This window comes from Salvia splendens, chromosome 2 (assembly GCF_004379255.2).
Source record: "Salvia splendens isolate huo1 chromosome 2, SspV2, whole genome shotgun sequence".
NCBI lineage: Eukaryota > Viridiplantae > Streptophyta > Magnoliopsida > Lamiales > Lamiaceae > Salvia > Salvia splendens.
In genome coordinates this window covers 9,497,202-9,525,197 of record NC_056033.1, presented here as the reverse complement: position 1 = coordinate 9,525,197, position 27,996 = coordinate 9,497,202, and the positions used below count along the sequence as shown (strand labels likewise).

At 42.0% G+C, this 27,996-nt stretch overlaps 2 protein-coding genes across 2 annotated transcripts; both read right to left on the bottom strand.

Moving 5' to 3' along the window:
• Window positions 1-14: 14 nt before the first annotated feature.
• Window positions 15-21,728, bottom strand: LOC121773007 (high-affinity nitrate transporter 2.1-like). Its single transcript, XM_042170006.1, has 4 exons — window positions 21,577-21,728; window positions 21,386-21,488; window positions 1,485-1,560; window positions 15-1,189 (listed from the first exon to the last, which is right to left on the bottom strand). Exons 1-4 carry the CDS (start codon window positions 21,726-21,728, stop codon window positions 15-17), a joined length of 1,506 nt encoding a protein of 501 aa, XP_042025940.1.
• A 79-nt stretch (window positions 21,729-21,807) lies between these two features.
• LOC121772991 lies at window positions 21,808-23,700 on the bottom strand. Its single transcript, XM_042170005.1, has 4 exons — window positions 22,729-23,700; window positions 22,453-22,601; window positions 22,092-22,410; window positions 21,808-22,032 (listed from the first exon to the last, which is right to left on the bottom strand). The coding sequence occupies exons 1-4, from the start codon at window positions 23,698-23,700 to the stop codon at window positions 21,808-21,810; spliced, it is 1,665 nt and encodes a 554-aa protein (XP_042025939.1).
• Between the last annotated feature and the right edge of the window lie 4,296 nt (window positions 23,701-27,996).

The following is a 27,996-nucleotide window of genomic DNA, read 5'->3' as shown; positions in this document are numbered from 1 at the left end:
ATTGTTACATGCGATTAAACATAGTTGGGAGTAGCGTTGGGTGGGGTTGGGGCGGAGGCGATGCGGCTGCTGCGCTCGGAGCGGCTGTTCTCGGCGAACTTGAGGCTGTTGTGGTGCATTCCCTTCTGGACCTCTTCCTCTGTATACTCGGAGGTGTAGTAGTGCTCTTCGGAAGCCTTGTTGTTGGGAGGAAGGAACATGCTTCCCCACTGCGGGAAATGCACTAACATGACCGGCAGAGTGCAGCATATTATCATTATCCCCATGTACTCCAATCCCTCCTCTGTCGTGTATTTCGAAGTCGAGAAAAACAGCAGCTGTGTCAATCCTGATCCGAAGTTTCCTCCCGCCCCGGCCAGCCCAGAGATGATTCCGAGCGATCTCCGAGACACGAAAGGGATGACTCCGAAGGTGGCTCCGCAGGCAGCCTGCGCTCCGATGGAGAAGATGATCATAAAGGCGACCGCCAGAGGAAGAGAATCTGCCCTTCCCAACCGAAGACAGAAGACACCGCCAAGCGTCTGGAGGATCCAAAGCGTCCACAATCTGCCCCTCATTCCGAAATATCTGGCTGTATAATCAGAAGCAAATCCGCCAAAGGGACGAGCAAGGAGGTTGGCCATCCCGAAAGTGGCAGCGATAATACCGGCGAGGTGGAGCTTCAGATCAAATCTGTCGTAGAAGTACTCAGCGATGACGTTGTCAGTGGACAGCTCGACACCCATGGAGTAGCCGTAGAGGAGGACGAAGATCCATGTCCGGTAGTTGGTAACAGCATACCACAAGACCTTGCCAAATTGGTCCTTGGCAACATTCCCCTTCTTCTGGAGGGTGCTCAGGTTTCCATCAGGCAAGTCTTGGCCTAATGTCATAACCAGAATCCCCATAATTATATGAAGCCACCCTGGAATGAAAAATGCGATCCTCCACGCGGTGAAAGGTGTGGACCCCGTCTTCTTGATGATGTCGTACAACACCGGCATGATCAGCTGGGTGGCGCCGCCTCCCATGTTCCCCCACCCGGCGGCTGTCCCATTCACCGTCCCTATGGTCTTGCTGTTGAACATCGTGCTCATCCAGTACTGGCACGACACGAATGTCGCCAGCGAGAACCAGATCATGAACCACACCACCACGTATCCTCCCGCCGAGGACACGAACGACATTGCTGAGATCAGAAAGGTGAAAGCTCAGTTCAAGGCAGATTTTGAAATGAAAGATCTTGGAGTTGCTAAAAGGATCCTTGGAATGGATATAATCAGAGATACAAAGGAGGGAAAGCTGTGGTTATTTCAGACTGATTATATTCTGGAGACATTGAGGAAATTCAAGACTGATAATACAAAGAGCACCTCAACACCTCTGGCAATGCATTTCAAGATGTGCAAGGATCAGAAAGCTCAAACTGAGGCAGAAGCAGCAGAGATGGAGTTAATCCCTTATTCAAATATAGTAGGGAGCTTGATGTACATGATGATATGTACAAGGCCAGATATAGCTCATGCCATAAGCACTACCAGCAAATACATGGCCGGTTATTGAAGACAACACTGGAGTGCACTAAAATGGACTATGAGGTATCTTAAGGGAGCTGATAAGTTGGGGATTCTATTCACTAGAGATGGTGGAGCTGAGGAGGAGCCTCTGGTTGAATTTTGTGACTCAGATTATGCAGCTAATCTTTACACAAGAAGGTCACAAACGGGCTATGTGTTTACACTGTTTGGGTATGCTATATGTTGGAAGTCAAGCCTACAGAATGTAGTAGCTTTATCAACAACCGAGGCCGAGTATATGGCTCTGACTTCAGCCGTGAAAGAAAGTAATGGATGAAAGGGCATATCTCTGATTTCGGGATAGAACAGAAGGCAGTGGCCATACACTGATAACAGCGGTGCAATTTGTTTAGCAAGGCACCAAATGTTTCATGAACGAAGTAAACACATCGACGTGAGGCTGCACTTCATCGGAGATGAGGTGGAAAGTGGAAGAGTAAAGGTGGTGAAGATAGATACAACACATAATCCGACTGATATGCTAACTAAGCCACTAAGAAAGAAAAGTTTGAGTATTGTTGCAAGTTGGTGAACTTGCGGGCAACAGTTTTTTGAGTTTGTGCTATGCTCCGACCAAGGTGGAGATTGTTATAGAAATTGGTCGAGAGATAGCGGATGTATGTGCATGGAGCTAAGGTGGAGCGTAGCATAGATGATCAAGAAGTGAGCAAAAGTTGGTTACAAAAATATAGCCGTTGGAATCTCCATGATGCGACGGTTACAACAAGAAGTGAAGCTCTTCTTCACTTGTGCATGTGTGTAGTATAAATAGAGTTTAGCTACAACTATTATAATCAATCTTTGTAATTCGATACACTTCAATTCTTGAGAAATAAAAGAGAGTGAGTTTTCTGTTGCTAAAGTGTGTGTTAATACTTTCAATAGTTTCATCTGTTGGTTTATGGGATTACAAAGATAACTACCGGGCGTAATACAACCCAAAAGAAAGAAAAGGAAGAACTGAACTTAAAATTACAACGTATAATCGAAACTACTAAACCAGTGTGATTAGCCGAGTCGAGGAGGCCTCTTCCCGCAAGACGAGATACGCCCCGGTAGTGCTCTTCGGTTTGGCGTGTCGTCCCCAAAGGTAAAACAGCTACGTCTCTATTGATGCAGCACCGCAATCAGTAGAGCTCCGGCGAACTGGATGAAGGAGATGGCAGAGCTTCGACAGAAGGACAATGCAGAGAGAGGGAGAGAGCTTATGCAGATGCTTGTAGATGTGTATATCCTTGTGCAGTGGTATGGCTAGCCTATTTATAGGCCAACCACCATGCAGGGTCAACCAGCCATTGAAGGCTCATCATGGCAAAAACGTAACCGACGTCGGTTACAGGCGTGTGGCTGGAATGTGCCACCCGTGTGTGGAGCGTGTGGATTTCTCACGTGGCAACCGTGACTGTGCATCGCTTGACGACGTGTCAAGCCACTTGGATTGCTGACTCGGCGGTGGTCCAAAAAGAATAGTTTGGGCCAAGCACCAAGCCCAAAGACCACCCAAAGACCAATTGTCAAGATCGAGATCGAGATCGAGATCGAGATCGAGATCGGGATCGGGATCGGGCTCGGGCTCGGGCCCGAGGCCCGAGGCCCGCGACCGCGACCACGAGCACGTGCACGGGCTCGGGCTCGGGCTCAGGCGGGCGGGCGGCGGCGGCGGCGCGCGTGTGCGCGCGTGTGGGCTCTTTCACCCATCTTGGTCCACTATAATTATTAAGTAACATAAAGTCACTTAATTTATACACATTAAAGATGTGTTAATCCTCCAATGTGGGATAATTAACACTTAGTTAATTATTCCCTAAGCTCCAACTCTAAGCTTTAATTAAAAGCTAATTATGCCCAACTTTAATCCACTATTTCTCACTCACCGAAAATCGGATTTGAGAAAGTGAATATACTACATTTACCTACGTAAAATGTAGAACGACGCTATGTCATTTAATTTCAAAAAATTAAATGTCTCGTCACATTTATTATTTGGTCAAAATCCATTGACCGGGCATATTTAATCCATGATTTTTACAATCCCCCACATGAGTGGAAATAGCCAAATGCATATGCATGCAGACACAAGCTCAACCCTCGAGAGGTATATTAGCATAAGGATAGGTAGTTGTTGACTTTGAACCCTCCATAGTCGACACCATCGGATACACAGACGGCTTAGTAGCGCGATGCTTTGAACTAATCCCCCACGGCGTGCACCGAGACAATGGTGTTAACACTTAAACACCTCAACCTCATCCGTTCTCACGTTTTGTGTCCATTGCGGTCTTGGACACCACTTTGGATTCATAAGTGCGTTTTTTTTTATGAAGCGACCACACTTCGCACTTACATAGGTGATTCTTAGTCAAGTACCTTGCCATACTTGGTCTCTTTGAGAATTTCATCTCTTTGAGATCCTTAAGAACCATTAAAAGTCATAGACTTAGCCTTTACCACGAGGCAAGCTCTCCAACACTCTATTGCTCTCTAGGGAATAGATATAGTTTGAGTGTTTTTCCATGAACTCTCATAGCTTAGTTGTCCCTTTGAACCAAGTTCTTGGGATCTCCAGTCATCATGGTTGGGTTACCACTATGACAATTCTTTAGTTTGTGGATTTCAAACCCATTCCCTCTAGCAACTTATTCATTTGATCACGGTTTAACCCTTTGGTTAGCGGATCCGCTAGATTATCTATTGACTTCACATAGTCAATTGTAATCACCCCTGTTGTGATCAAATGTCTCACGGTGTTATGTCGTCGACGTATATGTCGAGACTTACCGTTATAGAAACCATTGTTTGCCCTTCCAATAGCCGCTTGGCTATCGCAGTGAATCAGCACTGGTGGCACTGGCTTAGACCAACATGGAATGTCTTCAAGGAAGTTCTTAAGCCACTCGGCTTCCTCACCAGCCTTATCCAAGGCAATGAACTCCGATTCCATTGTTGATCGGGCTATACATGTCTGTTTTGTGGATTTCCACGATACAGCACCACCCCCAATAGTAAAGACGTATCCACTTGCCGAAAGTGAGTCTCTATTATCGGATATCCAATTGGCATCACAGTACCCTTCAAGTATCGGGGGGTATCTCGAGAAGTGTAGCCCAAGATTTTGAGTGTGTTTTAAATATCTCAAAACCCTCACAAGAGCTCTCCAATGCTCTTTGCTTGGATTGCTCGTGTAACGACTTGACTTGTTCACGGCACAAGCAATGTCAGGTCGAGTGCAATTAGTCAAGTACATAATGCACCCGATGACCCGTGCATACTCTTCTTGTGCAACGGGCTCGCCTTTGTTTTTGCTCAAGTGAACGTCGAGTTCAATTGGAGTCTTAACCGGCGCGCCATCATAGGCTTTGAATTTATTCAATATCTTCTGAACATAATGTGATTGTGTTAAGATGATTCCATCATTCGTTCTTAGAATCTTCATTCCAAGAATTACATCGGCTAGACCCATGTCTTTCATGTCAAAGTTTCTCTTTAACATGGCCTTTGTATCGTTAATTACTTGAGTGTTGCTACCCAAGATTAACATATCATCAACGTAGAGACACACTATAACATGACCGTTATTAGTGCTCTTGATGTAGACACATTTGTCGCACTCGTTGATTTTAAACCCATTTGATAACATCACATTATCAAACTTCAAGTGCCATTGCAATGGCGCTTGTTTCAATCCATATAGGGATTTCACGAGCTTGCATACCTTTTTCTCTTGTCCAGGTACAACAAACCCTTCGGGTTGTTCCATATAGATTTCATCTTCTAGTTCACCATTTAGAAACGCGGTCTTTACATCCATTTGATGAATCTCAAGATTGTGCAATGCAGCAATAGCGAGAAGCACTCGTATAGATGTAATCCTTGTTACAGGTGAATAGGTATCGAAGAAGTCATGTCCTTCTTTTTGTTTAAAACCCTTTACTACTAATCGGGCTTTATACTTATCAACTGTTCCATCGGCCTTAAACTTTCTTTTAAGAACCCATTTGCATCCTAAAGGTTTAGCACCTTCGGGCAAATCAACCAACACCCATGTGTGGTTTAGCAAAATTGAATCAATTTCGCTTTGAACAGCTTCTCTCCAATGCAGCCCGTCTGGGCCAGCAAAGGCTACTTTTATCGATGTTGGTTCTTCATCCAACATGAAAGCAATGTAGTCAGGACCAAAAGTTTTTGGTGTTCTGACTCTATTACCACGTCTTAGTACTGTATCTTTTGGATCGGGCCTTGCACGCTTGCGCGATTCAGGTTCCGCATCTGTTGATTTAGAACTAGTGGCTTCTTCTTCCACTTGTTTAGAACTAGTGGCTTCTTCAATTCTTGTCTCAGAATTGGTTGATACATTTTCCTTATCTTTGCAAGGAAAGGTATTTTCGAGAAATACAGCATTCCTCGACTCAATTGTTGTTCCTACTGTGATAGTCGATATTTCAGACTTGTGAACAACAAATCGATATGCACTACTGTTAAGTGCATATCCAATGAAGATGCAATCAACCGTCTTAGGTCCGATTGTAACTTCTTTGGGCGGAGGAACCATCACCTTTGCCAAACACCCCCACACTTTGAGGTATTTGTAGGATGGCTTCCTTCCCTTCCACAACTCATAAGGAGTAACATCTTTTCCTTTGAGAGTGATTTTATTCAAGATATAGTTTGCTGTCAAAACAGCTTCCCCCCACATGTTATGTGGTAATCCTGAACTGAGTAGCAGTGCATTCATCATCTCTTTTAGAGTTCGATTCTTGCGTTCTGCAACACCATTAGATTGTGGTGAATATGGAGCAGTTGTTTGATGAATTATACCACTTGCGTTGCATAACTCCTCAAACGGGGCTACATATTCGCCTCCTCTATCGCTTCGAATCATTTTGATTTTACAACCAAGTTGATTCTCAACTTCGTTCTTATAATTTTTGAACGCCTCTATTGCTTCATCTTTGCTTCTTAAAAGATAAATGTAGCAATATCTTGTGCAATCATCTATGAAAGTGATAAAGTACTTTTTACCACCTCTAGTTTGCACCATCTTTAAATCACATACGTCCGTGTGAATTAATTCAAGGGGTTTTATGCTTCATTCAACCGAGTGAAACGGCAACTTAGTCATTTTTGCTTCAAGACAAATTTCACATTTATCTTGGGTATCCAATTCATTAGCCTTTAGTAAATCTAAATTCACTAATCTTTTAATAGCTTTTGAATTCACATGTCCCAATCTACAATGCCACAAATTTGAAGACTCAATCAAATAAGAGGAAGTAGATGCTTTATTCTTATTAGCCAGTGGCTTTGGAACACGCAGTGTTGCTACACTAAGCTTGAAAAGTCCGTCGGTTACATAACCTTTTCCGAGGGACTTCCCAAACTTATACAATGCAAACCTATCGGATTCAAATACAAGTTTAAAACCCTTATTCACTAGTATTGATCCTGAAACTAGGTTCTTCCGGATGTCCGGAACGTGCAGCGCATCCTTCAAGGTGATTGAGACGCCAGACGTCATCTTGAGGATTACATCACCAACTCCGAGGATTTCAGACGAGGCTTGATTCCCCATGTTTATCTTTCTCCCTTCAACGTTGTTGTAGGTGGAGAACATACTCCTATCTGCGCAAACATGTGCAGTAGCGCCGGTATCAATATACCAGCCACCCTTGTTGTTGTTAACAAGGTTGACCTCTTCAGTGACCACAGCAATGAGGTCGTTCTCATCCCAGTCCTTGAACTCCTTCTCAACGACGTGGGCAGCCGGCTTTCTCTTCTTGCTGCGGCAGTCTTTAGCAAAGTGGCCTGGTTTGCCACACTTGTAGCAGTCGCCTTCAAACTTCTTTGAAGGCTGCTTTCCCTTCCCTTTGTCGTTTGGACGGTTTGGGCGAGGGCGTTTGTTGGAGGGACCGCCCCGCTCCAACAGGTTGGCTTTGGCTTCATTTGGGGTGAAGCCTTTAGCCTTCTGATCACTTTTGCGCACGTCGGCCTCAATGCGCAACTTCACGATCAAGTCTTCAAGGGTCATCTGCTTTCGCTTGTGCTTGAGATAACTCTTGAAGTCCTTCCAACTTGGAGGGAGCTTGTCAATGATCGTGCACCTTAGGAATTTATCGGGCAAGGTCATCCCTTCAGCCACTAATGAGTGGATGATCATTTGGAGCTCTTGGACTTGCTCCATGACGGGTCGAGAGTCGACCATTTTGTAGTCCATAAACTTGGATGCTACAACTTGTTCCGTCCCAGCAGCATTATCTATGCTATACTTCTTTTCTAGGTTTTCCCACATTTGTTTAGATGTGGTTACATTGGAGTATACATTGTACAAACTATCATCTAAAGCACTTAGAATGAAATTTTTACAAAGGTAATCTCCTTTCCTCCAAGCTTCATAATCTGCCATGACTTCGAGCCTAGTCTCTTGGTCGCTTGGTGCGGGCGGCTCGTTCTCCGTGAGGAAGTTGGCGACGCCCAATGTTGTCAAGTAGAACAACATCTTCTGGTACCACCGCTTGAAGTCAGATCCTCCAAACTTTGGTGGCTTCTCGGCAGGTGGCATCATTCTTGGTGCCAAAGGTGCCGCAGTTGGTCCTTGGAAGGAACCAATTCCGTTGCCCCCGAAGGAGCCAATAACTTGGTTGGGCATAGAGCCCCCACCATTCATGTTGGGCATAGAGCCCGCCATGGTCGTACCAGCCCCGAAGGGACTAGCACCCGCATGAGACCCGAAGGCCCCAGCATTCGTGTTGATCCCGAAAGATCCAACACTAGTATTGAGCCCGAAGGCACCAACACTCGATCCATTAAAGGATCCGAAGGAACCACTAAAAGTGGAACCAACCGAACCACCAAAGGTGGAACCAGTGGACGCCCCGAAGGGGTTGTCCCAAACCCAAGGGACGGTGGATGAGGCAGCTGGGAAGCCGGGAGTTGGCATCATCGAGGGAGCCGATGAAGTGTTGACCGGTCCAGTGGTCGCCATGGTGGAGGGAATGGCGGCGGCGGTGATGGCAGCGGCGGTGTTGGAGTCGGTAGACATCTCCAGCAAAGGTGTTTAATATTTCGAAAGTTTTAGTTCAGTTTAGAAGTCCAAATTCCTTCAAAGGCAAGTTATCTCGTCTTGCGATTGTTGGTTTATGGGATTACAAAGATAACTACCGGGCGTAATACAACCCAAAAGAAAGAAAAGGAAGAACTGAACTTAAAATTACAACGTATAATCGAAACTACTAAACCAGTGTGATTAGCCGAGTCGAGGAGGCCTCTTCCCGCAAGACGAGATACGCCCCGGTAGTGCTCTTCGGTTTGGCGTGTCGTCCCCAAAGGTAAAACAGCTACGTCTCTATTGATGCAGCACCGCAATCAGTAGAGCTCCGGCGAACTGGATGAAGGAGAGGGCAGAGCTTCGACAGAAGGACAATGCAGAGAGAGGGAGAGAGCTTATGCAGATGCTTGTAGATGTGTATATCCTTGTGCAGTGGTATGGCTAGCCTATTTATAGGCCAACCACCATGCAGGGTCAACCAGCCATTGAAGGCTCATCATGGCAAAAACGTAACCGACGTCGGTTACAGGCGTGTGGCTGGAATGTGCCACCCGTGTGTGGAGCGTGTGGATTTCTCACGTGGCAACCGTGACTGTGCATCGCTTGACGACGTGTCAAGCCACTTGGATTGCTGACTCGGCGGTGGTCCAAAAAGAATAGTTTGGGCCAAGCACCAAGCCCAAAGACCACCCAAAGACCAATTGTCAAGATCGAGATCGAGATCGAGATCGAGATCGAGATCGGGCGGGCGGGCGGCGGCGGCGCGCGCGTGTGCGCGCGTGTGGGCTCTTTCACCCATCTTGGTCCACTATAATTATTAAGTAACATAAAGTCACTTAATTTATACACATTAAAGATGTGTTAATCCTCCAATGTGGGATAATTAACACTTAGTTAATTATTCCCTAAGCTCCAACTCTAAGCTTTAATTAAAAGCTAATTATGCCCAACTTTAATCCACTATTTCTCACTCACCGGAAATCGGATTTGAGAAAGTGAATATACTACATTTACCTACGTAAAATGTAGAACGACGCTATGTCATTTAATTTCACAAAATTAAATGTCTCGTCACATTTATTATTTGGTCAAAATCCATTGACCGGGCATATTTAATCCATGATTTTTACATCATCTTGTTGCTGATCTCGATCGAGTTCTTGATCCAAATTACAACACTAACTATTTGGAGTTCGGATCTTACATAGATATATAATGCATCGATCATTACTGAACATTAAATATGTTTAGTATATAGCGTTAAAATGAACATTAAGTAAATAAATTAGAGAATTGGGTGTGCGGAAAAAATGCAAGAATGTCGTAAGTTCGTGACGCTTGATTGATAACTAACTATAGCGATAAAGTCTTCGTGCTTACTCCTTAATACACATAATTGAGTTAATGATTAAGTCAACTTAGCCCTTCACGAAGCTTAGAGATTTTGAGACAGGATACTTTATTTGTTCCAAGTCTTTTTAACCGTATATTTACAATCAGTACTTGTCCTTAGGTTATCTACAATGGGTACCTCTCATTATACCTTTCATTCTTCTCAAACCACAATTCCCATAACCTTTATCTCTTCTATACCTTTCCCTTAAATTTTATATTTCCATTTATCTAATTAATTATAAAAAATTGAATCACATTATAAATAACAAATCACTCCATTAAAAATTATAAAGTTAAATTTGTTGGTATTGGTTTATAGAGTTTGAAAATTACATATACTAAAAAACTGCATAAATAAATTTCCTAAATAATAATTTCAATTTCTATTTTAATTTTAAATAGTTATCAATTAAAAAGATATTAAATTAAATTATTTATAGTAAAAATTCAAATTTATAAAAAAATCTTGCAGCAGGATCGCGGCACTCTCCATCCCGCACTCTACAACGGGTGCTGCATCGCACTGCCACTGTGCACCTCCCAATTACCTATTTGTCTTTATATGATCTAAAAAAAGTTTTAATACCTCAAGATAATAATTTTGCGTACTCAACAAAAATTTTAATATTAGCCACAAGAATGACACCCCCTTTAAAATATTCTTATATTCCCTACTATACTTTTATTGAATTTTGAATTTTATACACAGCTCGTCCCATAAAAATGTGTCTGTCAATTTTAATAAAAGTTGGATAGTGAACGTTTTGAATGGAGAAATGATCCCAGTTTGATTACAGGTCTTAATTTATATATTCATTGATAAAAAACTTACTACTATTATTTCCCTTTGACTATTTTTACATCAGAGAGAAAATGAGAAAAGAAAAATGTGAGAAAAAGATCGAATAGCATTGAAATCCGTTGTAGAGTTTTCAAAAAACGAAACCTAATTGTTTGGAAGGTAGGTGAAATTGTATATGATCTTTTCAAATAAATATAATTTTTTTTAAATAATCATGCATTTCTTCGTCACTAGGAAAACCAATTGATTAGAGAAACCTTTGAATAACAAAGAAAAGACATAATCACAATACATATATTTATATGCATTTGGATTTTACTCTAATACAATTACCTCATATGAAAAGATAGGTTCAAACGGGTTTATTTTAATGTCGCGATTCATGAATTTGACGAGTTTTTTCAAAATATATTTTAGTCATGAATAGTGCATTGACATGTAGTAAACTAGTAATCTCCAAACACTACATTTTAAAAATGTTAATTTTGGTATTTAGATTTTTTTATGAAATTATAAAATTACAGAAATTGATAAATTTTCACTTATTTTGGTGATCCTATTAATACAAAAAACAGAAAACAATAGGAACCAACGAAGGAAAACTAAATTTTGGTTATTATCAGTTAGCACTATATTTTCTAACCAAAACCCATATTAGGATTAATATTGCACAATTTATTATACTTTAAGAGCAAATTTGCACAGTTCAATCGTAAAAATTCCAAGTCAACCATTACAAATAATTGATAGTTTTTCAAGTAGGTCAGTACATACAAATTAATCAAAATTTAATAATTCAGTGGGATAAGGTTCTAAAAATTATTAATGGTCTAGAGTTACGTTTGTCAACTGTGTGGGATTATCTTATTAACAAGATTATCTGAACTATATTAATTCATTTTCGCATGTTACATATATAATGCAAAGTTATTTGAGAAAAAAATATTTACTATTATTTTTGCACATTCAGTTAACTTGTTGGGTTTTATATGTAGATGAAAAAGACTACGATTGCATTTATTGGTATAAATGCAATCGAGAAAATATTGATAACTTTGAGAAGAAATGATCAACTAGACATTGTATTTCTTGAATTGTGAAGGAATACAAAGACTTTATTTATAATTACTAGACCATATATGGTTCAACTGTCTTTTAGATTTTCGGAAAGAATCAATAAAGAAATAATCAGAATGAAACTTATATTTCTACTTGACTCAGGATAAGAAAATAAGTAAATAATAATAATAATAATAATAATAATAATAATAATAACAATAATAATAATAATAATCTTATGATAAGATTCATCAACATTAATGGTCATACAAGTTAAATTTTGTAGGTTTTCCATTGTCCGTTATGAAATGACCTAGATGATAATTAGATATTTAGATTTTGTTTCGGTTGTTGTTGCACATATAATTTGTTCATTTAAGTGCCCATGACATAATATTACAAATAATTAAACTCATCCATTAATTATATCAGCCATATATGTGCACATGATTACCAACTAGCTCAAAAAATTATAAACCACAAACAAAAACATCAATTAAGCATTATGATATACACACATATATAAGTTTTATAATACTTCCTTCGTTCCATAGTAGTAGAGTCATTTTGTCATTTTGGCACGTTCCACAGTAGTGGAGTCATTTCATTTTTTTAGTAAAAGTCAACACATTTTTTCTCACCTACTTTCTTTTCATCTTTCTACCTTTTTCATTTCCTACTTTATTCTTTCTATACTCAACTCACTTACCACAATTTTTCTTAATTTCTGTGACCAAAAGAAATGCTTCCACTATTGTGGAACTAGTATAAAACGGAGGAAGTACTAGTTCTAATTAAGAAACTTAACCTCAATGCTTATTCATAGTAAATTTGTGTTCCTTTAATACAAAAGAAATTGATGATTGTCCAATTTTTTATTTTGATAATTAACAATAAAGTGATAAGAACCCAATACTCAATTGTATGATAAATTACACCTTATCTTTGAAATGGTCTCCATTTGATCAATAAATATCCCACTTATCTCCTCATCCAACTAAGCTCTGAGATCATGCCAACAAGTACTTATCAGATTAAGCAAATTAAATATGTACGGATAATTATTCATAAAAAAAAGAACTGATACACTATATACTCCATATGATTTCCTCTAAACTTAAAATTTAATGATGAAGAATGTATATGTATATGTATAAGATAAAAAAAAAAACCAGACACGCACGTATTAAGTAATAGGAGTTCTATATGTATGTACTTATTAGACTCTCAATGCTTTTGAAAGGGTAGGCTGTATTAGTTGATATTTGTAAAGCAATTGTCACATTCTCGGAAGTAAGTATTTTGTGTACGTTGATGCGTGTGGATTATGAAAGACTAACAAATACGGAGTATTAATATTAAAAATAAATATTTGCAATCAATTGTCACATTCTCGGAAGTAAGTATTTTGTGTACGTTGATGCGTGTGGATTATGAAAGACTAACAAATACGGAGTATTAATATTAAAAATAAATATTTGCAATCAATTATTCCCAGTGTTGAAGGAATAATAATATCGATCCAACTCAATGCCTCGTTGACTAGCAAGTTGGCTACCTGTTACTTTATCAGGCCATCCGCATCCCTAATATCGATCCAACTCGATGTCTCGTTGACAAGCAAGTTGGCTAGCTGTTATTTTATCAGGCCATTCGCATCCCTATCTCTTAACTGTCTCATCTCTTCACTATACATGAGCTCTATTGTACTTTTCACCTCATCTCTTAACTAAGAGACATCACAGATTCACATGCATCCCTCAATCTCTTAACCATCTCATCCCTTAACTATTCATTCAATTTCATTTTTTATTTTTATTTCCAACAAATTCAATTAATAAAAGCACACTTCATTAAATAAAATAAAATTATAATTTAAAATCTTAAAAAAATACATAATTAAAATCCTAAAAAAATATTAAAATACATAATATAAAATACAATTTTATATAAATTATAAAAACTACTCCATCGGCGAATCATCCCCCGAAGGAGGTGGCGATGCACTCAAGCTACTTGGAGGCGGAATACCAATTTGTCTTGCCATATACTCAATTCCGGCAAGATGGGCTTGATATTGGGGAGACGTCATGAGGGAAGTGTTAGCCATCGTGACGGTGCACTCAAGCTACATAATTTTATATAAATTATAAAAACTAATTCCGCCTGGCTTGATTCGCCTCGGCCCCTCCTCCCTCTAGCCACCTTCGTCGCCTTGGTCCCTTGCGGCCGACGGCGTGAACGGGAGGAGCCCCCTGCATCGATGGCCATGCCCTCAACCTCTTGTGAGGCGTTGCCTGACCCGACCTCACTAGACGAGTATTGGCCACTCGCCGTGTGCTTCGTGCGTTTCGAGCTCGAGCCCGTGCTGGACTGGACACCGCCAGCCCACCTTTTAACGTCTTTGACCGACTCCCGAACATCGACATGTTTGAATTCTTTATTGCTGTCGTCTTTAAAGACTCGCAAAGCCGCTCTCAGAATGTTGGCTCCACTGGCTCCGCTTTGGTAATTCGCCACTTCATTCCTGTAGATCCCGCAAATTTTTTTGACATCTCTGTCGACTCGGTCAAAATGACTGCAGCGCATCTTCAAGGTCATTGTAGGCGTCAGTGACCTTTTCCCAAAAACACTTGCAGGTTTGTTGATTCCCAACGATGGGATCGTACGAGACGCTGACCCAAGCGTTGAACAGAGTCATCGTATCCTTGCGGCTGTATGGATGACAACCTATATCCTCCTCCTCCTCCTCCTCCTCTTCCTCCTCAGCGTCGAATGCGTGACCCCCGGAGCTTCCACCGCCTCGTGCTCCTTCCGGAGTGGGTTCATCCGGAAAATTCTCCCTAAGGTCGTCCGCAACGCTGTCACTTATTCGCCCCTTAAATTACTATTCATGGGCCTCACTGTACTTTTTTACTCCATCTCTTAATTAAGGGACGGAACCTGCAACCCTTCATCTCTTATCCGTCCCTTAAATTACTATTCATTCAATTTCATTTTTTATTTTTATTTCCAACAAATTCAATTAATAAAAACACACTTCATTAAATAAAATAAAATTACAACTTAAAAACAATACATAATTAAATTCTTGGCAAAATAAATAAAAAAAGACATAATATAACTCTATATAATTTGATGCTCTAAATTCACGTCAGATCATTCAACTCTGTATAATTTGATGCTCTAAATTCATTTTCATTTTTTATTTTTATTTCCAACAAATTCAATTAATAAAAACACATTTCATTAAATAAAATAAAAATTACAACATTACATTCTTAAAACAATAAAACAAAACATAATTAAAAATCCTAAAAAAAATTAAAATACATAATTTAATTTCTTCCGCCAAATTTTGCCTAAATGTGCTCCATTAGATCATCTTGGAGTTGGGCGTGGGCGGTAGAGTCACGTGTCCTTGCCCGAATAGACAACCGTTCTTGTATAGACGGATGCACTCCACTTCAAGGCGGACTACTTGCGGTTGAGCTTCCGGGGGCTTCAGGGTCGAACCAATTTCCCGTCTCGGGTCCTTTGTCTTGGACAATCATGTTGTGCGAGATTATGCACGTATACATGATGTCGACCATGCTCTCCATGAACCACGTACGAGCCGGAGCTTTGATAATGTTGAAGCGCGCTTGGAGAACCCCGAACGCCCACTCCACATCCTTCCGAGCAGCCTCCTGGTTCTGCGCAAAAAGTGTCTGCTTTGCGTTCACAGGCTTGGTGCACGTCTTCACGAAGGTTGGCCACTTCGGGTAGATGCCGTCAGCAAGATAGTACCCATTTTATAGCGCCGGTTGTTAGCGGTGAAGTTGATGGCCGACGCTTTACCATCCAAAACTTCGGCGAAGAGGTCAGATTGGTGGAGCATGTATATGTCGTTGTTCGAGCAGGGGACCCCGAAGTACGCATGCCAGATCTATAGCCGATAGTTGGCGACGGCCTCGAGTATAACGGTGGGGTGGGTGCCTTTGTGGCCGCTCGTGTACGACCCCCTCCACGCCACCGAGCAATTCTTCCATTGCCAGTGCATGTAATCGACGCTGCCAAGCATCCCGGGGAATCCGTGAACTTCTTCGTGAAGGCGGAGCAGGAACTGGCAATCTGTCGTGCTTGGCTTCCGGAAAAATTCGTCGGTGAAGGCTGCCCGGACGCCTTTGCAGAATTGGATCAAGCACATTCTCCCAGTGCTTTCTCCAATGTGGAGGTATTCGCCGAACACATCCGCCGTTTGTCCAGTCGCAAGCTGACGGATTGCTGCAGTACATTTCTGCAGCGTCGTGTGGCTGGGACGACCGATAGCGTTGAACCTTTCTTGGAAGAACTCTTCCCGGGCTGCCAATGTATTTGCGATGTGGAGAAATAGTGGTCGCCGCATGCGGAAACGGCGACGGAAGTAGGTATCTCCCCACACCGGGTTATCACTTAAGTAGTCGCGGACTAACCTTGCAGCGGCTTCCTACTGGTTACGATGGATGTAAGTTCGGGAGCGTCTTTGGGGCGGCGCGACTTCCTCCGCCTCCCGGCATCGATCTTCTTCAAGTGATTCTTTAATTATTCGTTGCATTTGCTCATATGGATCCATTAGATCGATTAAATTTGGGGGAAGAATAAAAGAGATGATTTCAGATGAAAATTGGAGAGGAAAGAGATATGATTTGAGAGGATTAGATGTGTGTTGGCGTGTGAAATGAGGATGAAATAGGAGTATTTATAGAGTAAAAAAAAAGGAAAACGGTCGAAAACGACAATATTACCGTTTTTAAATTTTTAAATTTTTTTTATTAAATTTGAATTTTAAAAACAAATGAATTATTACATCAGCGTGACGAAACCCACTCGCGGGCCGGCGAGTGAGAGTCACGCATGGCCCCAGAGCGCACCACGTCGCGGGAACGCGTGGCGAGACGTCTCGCGCGACGTTTCGGCTTGACGGGGGATCCGGCGGGATGGTGACGGGACGGGACGCTGCAACGCGTCCCGTGCCCGTCTCGTCACAGAGGGACGAGACTCATGCCACATGCGTAACGCGTTGCGGGTGGCCTAATTTGGGATAATCCATGCGATTGCCCATACCTCGGGCCGGAGGGATGAGAGTATGTATCCACATCAAAATATGGTGTTAGGCGTCGACGAGCCTTGGGTGCCCGGCGTCGATGAACTAGAACCGGAAGCACCCAAGAAATTGTACATGCCCCCCTAGTCGCCAAACGTGTTCAAGTCATAGCCACCGAAGTCGCCAGAGTTTCCATCGCCGGACATTTTGACAGAAATTAGAGAGGAAAGAGAGATGATTTGAGAAGAATAGATGTGTGTTTGTGTGTAGAATGAGAATGAAATAAGAGTACTTATAGAATAAAAAAAGATAACAAATAAAAAATAATTTTTTTTTACCGTTCAACGATAATATTACCGTTTTTTTTCTTCTTCTGAAAATCGAATTTATTTTAAAAAAAATATATTTATTGCGTCAGTATGACGACACCCACTCGCGGGCCGGCGAGTGGGCGTCACGCCTAGCGCCAGCGCTCACCACGTGGCGTTGGCGCTCCAGCTCTCCCTTCGGGACGGGACAAGGGACGAGATGAAGGATTGCATCGCTGTCTCGATGCGGATGGCCTCAGGGTGCTGTTCACATTCATTCATCAGTCTGCTTCAAAATTCTGTTGGTATTTTGTATGAATAAAAAGAAAACTATCATCCTTCAAATTAAACTGAGAATGGGTGAAGAGACTAATTGGGTTTGGATATTTTATATTTAAAAAATTACTATTTCAAGATTATAATTTAAGAATAAAATAATTGTGTATGGAACAACATCCCCTATTATGCTATCAACCATATCAGGGGATCCAAACCCGAGACTAATCTGTGTAGATGTATATCATTTTTTATTAATAAATAAATAGAATATCATCAGAACTTATCGTTTACTTCATACTCTCGGGCATACCCGAGGAGAAACATCAACGGCTAGCCAACAAGTAGACTAAGCATACCAAAATATGGGCAAACCCATGGAAGATACAAAAGATCAACAAAAATGAAGCACCCAAAGAGAGCACCATCTTGAGGCACCCATCGTAACCCAGTGTGGGTGGGCCTCGTTAAAACCCCTTGGGAATAAAACCCCATGGGAAACTTCCCGAGGGGAAAACGAGTACCCTGATGAATGACTCAAGACGTGCCAAAAATGTACTACCACCTGAAAAACAATCACTATCATCATCTATCTGGGAGGTGGAGAACAACCTGATCATGGGAGAAATGTGAGATCAAAATACTATAGGCGGCTTCCTTAATCTGAAAGATCACCCTCGCAATATCCCAGGTCTTCCCATTGAAGATGACCGCGTTCCGTGTTTTCCATATGTGTGTGGCAGCAGCCATAAGTGCAATCCTTTTTGCCATTTGCACTATAACTGAGCCCCTAGTTTGCCGACATGCCCACTTAATCACACTCTTGATGGTCACTGATCTCCTCGAGATGCCAAGCCATTCCAGAATCCTGCCCTACACTGCCCACGTCTTGGAGCATTTAAAGAACAGATGGTCCGCTGAATCTATGCAGATGTATATCATGTATATGCTGATAAGAGGCTTTCTATAATCTCATGCTTTTCACTATCTTCAACAGTTGTAAATAAAAGGGTAAATGGCAAAAAAACCCATGAAATTTGGTTAAAATTTAGTAATCCCGCAACTTTAAAAAATAACCAATAATATCATAATTTTGACAATTTTTTCAACTGTCCCATAGTCTGTGATTTAGGAGAAATTATGTATGTTTTTGGCAAACAAAAATATCATGCGAACAAAACATTCTACTATCTAAAAAATGTCCATTTAATTATGTCTTTAATTTTTTTATATATGTACGCATTACATTGATAAACTTAGATTCGTTGTATGATGAAATTTTTTGCTATGGGACACTTAAGAAAAATATTAAAGTTATGATATAATTGACTATTTTCGAAATAGAAAGAATATTAAAATTTAAGTAATCTTTATAATTTTTTTAGCCATTTACTCTAAATAAAAATATGAAAACCATGAAAAAGAACCACCATGCTGTGAAAACTAGAATAAACGGTTCATTAAGCAATTATCATTGCGTCCTACTTTACTTTTGGTATTGTCAATTAGTCATAAATTATTTGATGTTTGCAATTGGTGGCTGAATCAACAAGTGGGGACCATGAGACTAATATTCAAATTATATTAAAGTTTAAAATTGATCCTAAATATTTGTCCTAAACAATTTTTAGTTCTGTACATAGAGTCTATTAATTTTTTATCCCAAAATGTTTTGCCCAAAATTCATAGTTCCATTAAAATTTAACAGTCAAATAGTATATTTTAAGTAAATCAGTAATTTAATTATGAATCTAATTTTATTATAAGCTGTCACATGGATGCAGATACAAAATTAGATGAGGGCGATATGATACGAATACTTAGACACAATTTTTTTTTTGTAATTTAGAATGTGAGGGTGATCGATCTAAACAAGAATGCATTTAAATTCAGAAATGCAGCTCAAATCTTGGCACTAGGATTAAGTGATCTAATGATAAATAATTAACTAAAAACACAGAGAGTCATTATTAAACAGTTTTAAGTCATATTATAAAATTCGGGTTTGATGTCATGTTAAGATATTTTAGGTCATCCTTTGTTAGAATGACCTAAAAATAAACTAACAATGACCTAAAAATGACATATGTATGATTTTCTTCTGCGTTTCTATATTTAAATCTAGTTTTGCATAGATCAAAACCCTAGAATGATTCATCAAAGATAATGTTTATGTTATACATTTAAATATATATATTTAGCCGTTTAATAAAAAGAGTGAACTGCACCAAAAGGCCCTGACTTTTCGCCTTGTAACATCAGAGGCCCCTAACTTTTAAAAATACCACCACAGGGATCTGACAAAACATATAATCACAAATCATGTATATTTAGCCATTTTTCGGACGAAAATGCCCAAATGGGGTGAAGGGCAGTTTAGACCTTTTGATTGCATTAGGCTGCACCCCTACGACTGCATTTGCAGGTGCGGTCTTGTCAAGCACCTGTGTAATCAAAATTCCATTTATATTTTTCAATTTTGTTTCATTATTTCTTCCCTCCATTTTCGTTTCATCTACCCCTTTCAAGTTCTACTCAAATTCTGATTTCCCTCTCAAAACAGTATACGCAATTTTACCTTCTTCGGCATCGGGCAATTTAGGGGATTTCATATCTTCGCCAGCCGTTCGGGATCTCGAATTTAGTGGATTTCATCTGGATTTTGCTGAATTTAGGGTATCAAAGAGGGTTTTAGGCGATTTCTGTTGGAATTTTATTTTGCAATTGTTGGTTGATTTTTTTTTGGTTGTATGGTTACTGTCGGGCATTTGAAAATTATTTTTGCAATTCTTGGTCGATTTGATTTTTGTATTGTCGAACTGAATTCAGGTCGTTACGCAATGTCTTCTTCTTCTTCTTCTCAATCGTTCGGCTCAAGCTTCAATTGGAATTGGCCTCGTCCAGAAATTGTGAAGTGTAATCACGATCTTGAGGCCGAGCTCGTTACATCTAGGACGGCTGCTAACCCGGGTAGACGTTAAAACCATGTATTTTGATCGTGTTGTCCATTAATTTTGTTGGCGTAAAGATTAATGAGAAATTATTATGCAGGACGATGACTGCAAGTTTTTTTGATGGTTTGATGCGAGTCTATCCCCAAGTCAAGACAGTTATTTTCAGAGAGTGAAACTTGAGCGAGACCAATTCGAAGCTGAACTTCGAAGCAAATCTCTACTCGAAGGTGTGCTGCACGAGAAATTGCGCTTGAAAACCGTGGAGTTTGAAGACTTGAAGCTACAACTGGGTATGAAAATTGAAGAGTGTGACGCATTGGCGGTGAAAATTGGTCAGATGGCAACAACTCTCCGACGCTTAAAAATCACAATCTTGTTCTTATGTATTGTAATTTTTCTACTGTTATAACAATGCTATGTCGTGTTCACTCCGTGGTTGATTTCTGAAATCACAAACTGAAATCCTGATCGACTACGCTTTGCTTTGTTGCTATTCATTTATGTCTGAAAGCACGAATGAGGTTACACAACTATGACTGAAATCACAAACCATGTACACAAATGAATACTACCAAACTGAAATCACAAATGAAGTTACTCAAATATGATTGAAATCACAAACCATGTACACAAATGAATACTACCAAACTGAAATCACAAATGAAGTTACTCAAATATGATTGAAATCACAAACCATGTACACAAATGAATACTACCAAACTATCACTGAAATCACAAATGAAGTTACTCAAATATGATTGAAATCACAAAGCGACGTACGCTATCCACAAAAATACCACTACCAAAATTTTTCCACAGAACTTTACTTCCACCAAAATACTAGTCTGTTACAAAATAGTCTGTACCATACAAATCATACTATTCATATCATCATTGACACAAATTGTTCAACCCATCCGAAACAAACCAACGTTAATAAGTAAAGGCCATCAATCTTGATCACCGTGGCGGCCGCATCTCTGAGGATGAGTCCTTGTCCGACTGTTTGGTCTCGGATTCGAAACATTAGGCTGCAACAATTAATAGTGTAGTAAGTATACATGCTTAAGCACTGTGTACAATTACATAATATAGTTGCATATGCTTACTGCATAGTACCTCTTGGCGTTGGGGATTGTTTGACGATTCAGGTAAGTACTGTCACCATGTTCACGCGAAGTCTCCCCAACCTGAGAACGGGCATCTGTCCGAGGATCATTGCTGCATGTCCTCCTATTATGACCTTCTAGATCGCACCAACGACATTTCATCACGAAGGTGCGACGCAATAACTCACCTCCATCTGCATGAAGACGAATCTGGGGCTCCTCACGTCTCAGTTTCTTCGGCCTACCACGCTGTCACTTTGACCTCGGGGGCGCCATTTCCACTGAACCATCCGCAGTACTCTTCAGCCAACTGGCTACCCCATTGATGGGGTAGAGGACATTCTCGTACAGCATGATCATTGTTGACTTCAAATAGTATCAGGAAACGAATCGCGTCACGTCGTCGCCATTCTTGTTGATAGTTGCGATAGCATGCGTGCACGGGATTCCGGTTAGCTGCCACAATCTGCAAGAACAAGTAAAATCGCGCATGTTGACAACATATTGGCCAGACGGCCCAGACACTTGGTACGAAGACTGTCCGTTCCATGTAGCCCTCCACGATGAAGCCCTCGCGAACCACTTATCAACAAGCTCCTTGATAACAGGCGGGACTGCGTGATCGTAGCTTTTGATCCATTGGCCTCTGATCTGAATTCTTTCCATTTGACTTGTTCGAATGTCCTCCAACATGCTGATAATTGCTTTCTCGCAAGCCAATGCAATCTTCGAATTGAATGTCTCACAGATGTTGTTCAGGATCACATCACAACAGGTGTGTGGAGAGAAAAAGGCCTTGACCCACTTTTCTTTGGGAGCTACTCCAGAAAGCCACTGGTGTGCACTGAGATATTCGGTTTGCAAAGCATCCATCAAAGCCACATACTATTCGAGGGTGGTACTCGAGACAATCTCCCACAACCGGTCTTTGAAATCTTCACCAACAAATCTCTTCTTAAAATTGTTGTATATGTGCTGAACACAAAAGCGATGCTCGCTTTGTGGGAATTCCTCAGCAAGCAACTTTGCAAGGCCCTGATGCAACACAACAATACATTACCACAAAATCACAGTTCAGTACATAATTTATTAAACAAATTACAAATAAAAGTAAATCACATATCACGTACATGATAAATTATTGGAATAACGGATGGCCTACCTTTTGTTGGTCAGACATAAATACATACCGTGGCCTATTTGCATGCAAGTTTAGGTCATCGGCCAAGTACTCCACGAACCACTTCCACTGGACATAACTCTCAGCCTCAGTCATCGCCCAAGCAATCGGCCACCAGCCATTGTTGGGATCAATCCCCATTGCTGTCATTAGCTGGCCTTTGTACATCCCTCGCAAGAAACAAGCGTCGAAGAAGATAATCGGGCGACATAACTCCTTCCATCCTTTTTTCAGTGGCCCTAGACAGCAGTAAAACCTCATGAATCTCGGTCCAACGGCACCAGATTCCCTCATATTCTCATAATGTATATGAATGCTGGATTCAGGGTGCGTCGGCTCCAATTCGGCTTTATAGTAGAACAAGTGTCTGTATTGGGACGCCGCAGAGCCGAAAATGCCGTCCACTGCGTGCTCTCTGGCCCGATATGCCTTCATCCTACCTATCTTCAGGCCAAAATCTTCATCGACGCATTGCCGTATAGCTGCAAGCGGAATATGAGGGTTAGCTTTGATCTTCTCCATATAACGTTCCCCTAGCCACTTGGCCGTCAGCCACTTCGAATCCAATACTTGAGAGCATGTATGCGCGTGATCGCGTTGCATATTCAACACTACATAATCATGACCATTGTGTATTTCGTGCTTCCTCAAGTACACATACCAATCACATCCTTGCCCTTTACAAATCGCACGAATTTTGTCGCCGTCGTTTCTTTTCACGTGCACCCGCCTTCTTGACATTATTGCGTACTGCCTCAACACGTCATAAAAGAAATCTCTGTGCTTAAAAACATCACCAGGCTTCCACATGGGAAGCTCATTTCTGACGAACTTGAACGGGGTAAACTTTATGCCATTCTTCTTCAATGCCTCCAAACCCTCCAAATCCTGAAGGTCATCAACATCTTGTAGCTCGTCCGCAAGTTCTTCCTCGAAAAGTGGGTTGTTTGTCATGGTCCTCTTGTCCACATAAGGTGAAAACTTCCTCCGTCGTTTTTCCCTTGACCCCCTGACCCCGCTGACCCCCCTGACCCATGCTCACCCGGCTGGGTTTCGCCTTCAGGATAGACTTCGCCATCACCCGGCTGCTATACATTCTCTGGGTTCTGTCTCGCTTCTTGTTGTTGGAAAATGGATTCGTAATATGAGGTGAAAAGCTGCTCATCTCGGCACATGTTTGCCAACGAGATAAAATGGTCCAACTCATCATCTTTATTATCAGTCGGCGGTCCCTCATTATGTAGATGGCAGTCATCCGGAATGTACTCAAACGGCGGCTCCTAAGGTTCTACTCCAAGACCATCATGTACTTCCGGTCCACCATGCACTTCAGGCACAACATGCACTTCGGGACCATCATGCACTTCCTGTCCACCGTGTTCCATGGATGGAGGTTCAAGTCCGGACATTATCAATTCATCCGGAATCTCCTCGATAATAGGTGCTTCCGACTGCACTTGACGTTGAGCTTCGGCTGAAAAATCCAGGGTCGGTTTGTACACATTATCGTCAACATGTTGAACATCTTCACTATGAGAAGATTGTCCCATCTGCTTTAACATAAATTCACAAATTAACACCATGCATACAATCATAAATCACAACTCAATTACAATAGGTTAGGTATGCACTAACCACAGCCACACTATCAACAGGGTCTACAATTGCATCGGTTTCATGATGCCCAATCTAAACAAATTATGAAATCACATATGAATACCAAACATAAACAACAAATCACAAACATGTACCACCGTCGTGTACTAACCTCTGCATGGCTAACCTGTTCACAAGTGTCTTCAACCTCAGCCTCAGGTTGTATACCGTGTTCACCATGGCTAACCTGTTCATTAACGTCTGCAACCTCAACCTCATGTTGTACACCGTGTTCACCATGGCTAACCTGTTCATTAACGTCTTCAACCTCAACCTCATGTTGTACACCGTGTTCACCATGGCTAACTTGTTCATTAACGTCTTCTACCTCAACCTCAACTCCACATTCGCATTCATGGACATCTCCTTGTCCAACAACACCAACCACTGGTTCATTCCCTTCAACATCAAACACAACAGCTTCTGCTTGCTCTACACTACATGATGCAAATGCATCCATCAAATTCTTACGGGCAGCCTCCTCTTGCCTCTTCCATTCGCGATGTTTGTCTTCTAAACTCGTGGTCAAATACTCTTCAAACTCAAGATCCCTAGAGTACCACTCAAGCAACAGTAATGGTGCCGATGGTTTCCTCTGCTCCTCCTGGTCTTGTTTCTTCCTTTTTGGTTTACTCTTCGGCACAATTGGGTTCGGTTCGTCAAGTTCTTTAAAGACCACAGTGGGTTTTTTACTAGCATTCACAAATTTTAGCAACTCCTCCGCTTCTTCTTTTCGCTTCTTCAGCAAGGCGGCCGCCTGTGTTATCTCGACAACATATATGTGAACTAGCTTTGTGCTAGTAGCCGCGACTTTGAGAAAAGGACCCAGATGTGCATCGTCAATTATGGGCAGCAATGGGCCTCCTATTTCCACTCCACTACAACCAGCACTGTACGTTGGATGAACGTAATAGAACTCACGTATGAGGTTCCTATTGTAACCCAACCGCACTATCATGCCTGCCAGATCTACGAAATCGAACTGACGAATCCAGCAATAGTCAAAGAATGTCAATTGCCCCCCAACATACTTCTTCTTTCCATTGATTTCGAAGATTGACCCTCCGTGATGAAAACCGACGGAAAACATCCCGGGATGGTCCCCTGTTATGGTTTGTACAGAGTTAGCAAACGTCCAAATTTAAACCAACTTTTTTCACATATAAAGTCCTAAATCACAGTCCAAACAATTTCCCAAACGAGGACATCAAAACAATTTCACAAATCAACCAATTTTCGGAGCCCTAAATCACAATAAAAAACCTTGAAACCAATTTTAAATTTGAACTTGCTATATTCTTCTTCCGGATAGAAGAAATCAAGCAGAGGATCGCGAATGCTCCACGTTTCTGGGTCTACGTCGATTATCTCCGGTCCCCGACCCCTTCTACTGTGTCTAGGTGATACCGGAGGTGATTGTGATGAAGACGATGGCGTCGCCGGCTTCTTTTTTCGCCTAGAAGAACTACGAGCGGAGGACGCTCCAGCAGCACTTCGTCTCCATTTTGGAGCCATTGATGAAAAGGATTAAAATAGCGTGAAAGGCAGAGGTGATAGGCAGAGGCTAATTATTTTGGCGAAATGGCAAATTGATGAAGTGAAGGTGGAATTGGAGGGAAAAATATAGAGAAGCCTGGCGAAATGTTTTGGAATGGCAAAAATTTGTGAAATTTCAATGCAGGTCCGATTGCAATTCATGCGTGTGAAAATAATAGGGGACAACAAGCAATGCAACCTGTCACACCAATTGCAATTCGATCCGTCAACAGTGCTGCAGCTGACACAGCACTGACGGCCATGCAAAAGCCCGATTTTGCCCTTACAGGCCCTGAGGGTCTAATGGTCTGAAAAAACATGATTTGTGATTATATGTTTTGTCAGATCTCTATGGTGGTATTTTTAAAAGTTAGGGGCCACTGATGTTACAAGGCGAAAAATCAGGGCCCTTTGGTGCAGTTCACTCTAATAAAAAAAAGTTCATAAATTTAAATGCCAAGGCACAAAGCCAATTATACCAATTTGATGAAATTTTAAAGTAATGTAATCAAATAACATGAGTAATTAAGGGCATTTTATTAAAAGAAAATAAAGAAAATACGAAAAGATCCCAAAAACATAAAATTGTTAGGCCACCCGCAACGCGTAACGCGGGTGGCCCGTATCCTGTCACTCAGGGACGGGACGGCGGCGTGACGCGTTGTCGCGCCCCGTCTCATCCCCAGCCCGTCACCCGTCCTGTTCTGCCGTGACGAAACGCGAGACGGCTCGCCACGCGCCGTGGCGACGTGGCGCGCTCCCAGGCCATGCGTGACGCCCACTCGCCGTCCCGCGAGTGGGCATCGTCACGCTGATGCAATAATTAATTTTTTTTAAAAAATTCGAATTAAATAAAAAATAAAATAAAATAAAAAAATATGAAATGGTAATATTACCGTTAATAGCCGTTTTTCCTTTATTTATTTATTTTTTATTTTTTACTCTATAAATACTCCTAATTCATCTTCATTTCACAAAATGTCCGGCGACGGAAACTCCAACGGTGGCGGCTCCGGCGGGTGGGATGTCAACGCGTTCGGCGACTAGGGGAGCATGTACAACACATTGGGTGGTTCCAGTTCGTCGACGCCGGGCACCCAGAGTTCGTCGACGCCGGGGGGGGTACCAACCATCCAATTTTGATGTTTATGCATACGTCCGTCCCTCCGCCCCGCGGTATTCGCGGGGATTATCCTAGATTCGGGAGGATTATCCTAGATTCGGAAGGATTATCCGGTTCAACCCACTCCGGAAGAAGGCAGAGGCGGGGGAGGAGGCCGAGGCGGGGGAAGCTCCAGGGCGGAGGCCGAGGCGGACGAGGAGGATCTAGGCTGGCATCCGTACGGCCCCAAAGAAACGTTGGCGGTGTACAACGCCTGGTTCAGCGTCTTGTACGATCCCATCGTCGGAAATCAACAACCCCGGAAGTGTTTCTGGAAAAAGGTCATCGAGGCCTACCACGAGCTTAAGCCGAAAAAGACCCGCCGCCGCACATATAAGATGCTTCGCGCTCACTTTGACCGAGTTGATAGAGAGGTCAAATGATTCTGCGCCATCCACAAGAATGAAACGGCTCATTACCAAAGCGGAGCCACGGGTACCGACATTCTGAGGTCGGCTTTGCGGGTCTACTACGACGACACCGGAAAACAATTCAAATATGTCGATGTTTGGGAGGTCGTCAAGGACGAGGAAAGGTGGGCCGGAGGTGTGCGGTCCAACACGGGCTGGACGTCGAAGCGCACGAAGCACCCGGCGAGTGGCCAATACTCGTCTGGTGAGGGCGGTTTAGGCAGCGGGCCACAAGAGTTTGCCTCGCAGGAGGTTGAGACCCCGACAGATGATGCCGGGGGATCCTCCCCGTGGGCGCCGTCGGCCGCAAGGGAGAAATGCGGCAAAGGCGGCTAGAGGCAGGAGGGGCAGAGCCGAATCAAGCCAGGCGGGCTCGGGCTCGGGGGGACCCCCCAACTCCCTTATGGCCATGTACATGACCGCCACAATGGCGGACACTTCCCACTTTATGCCCGCCCAATACAAGTCTGGCTTAACGGAGTTGCG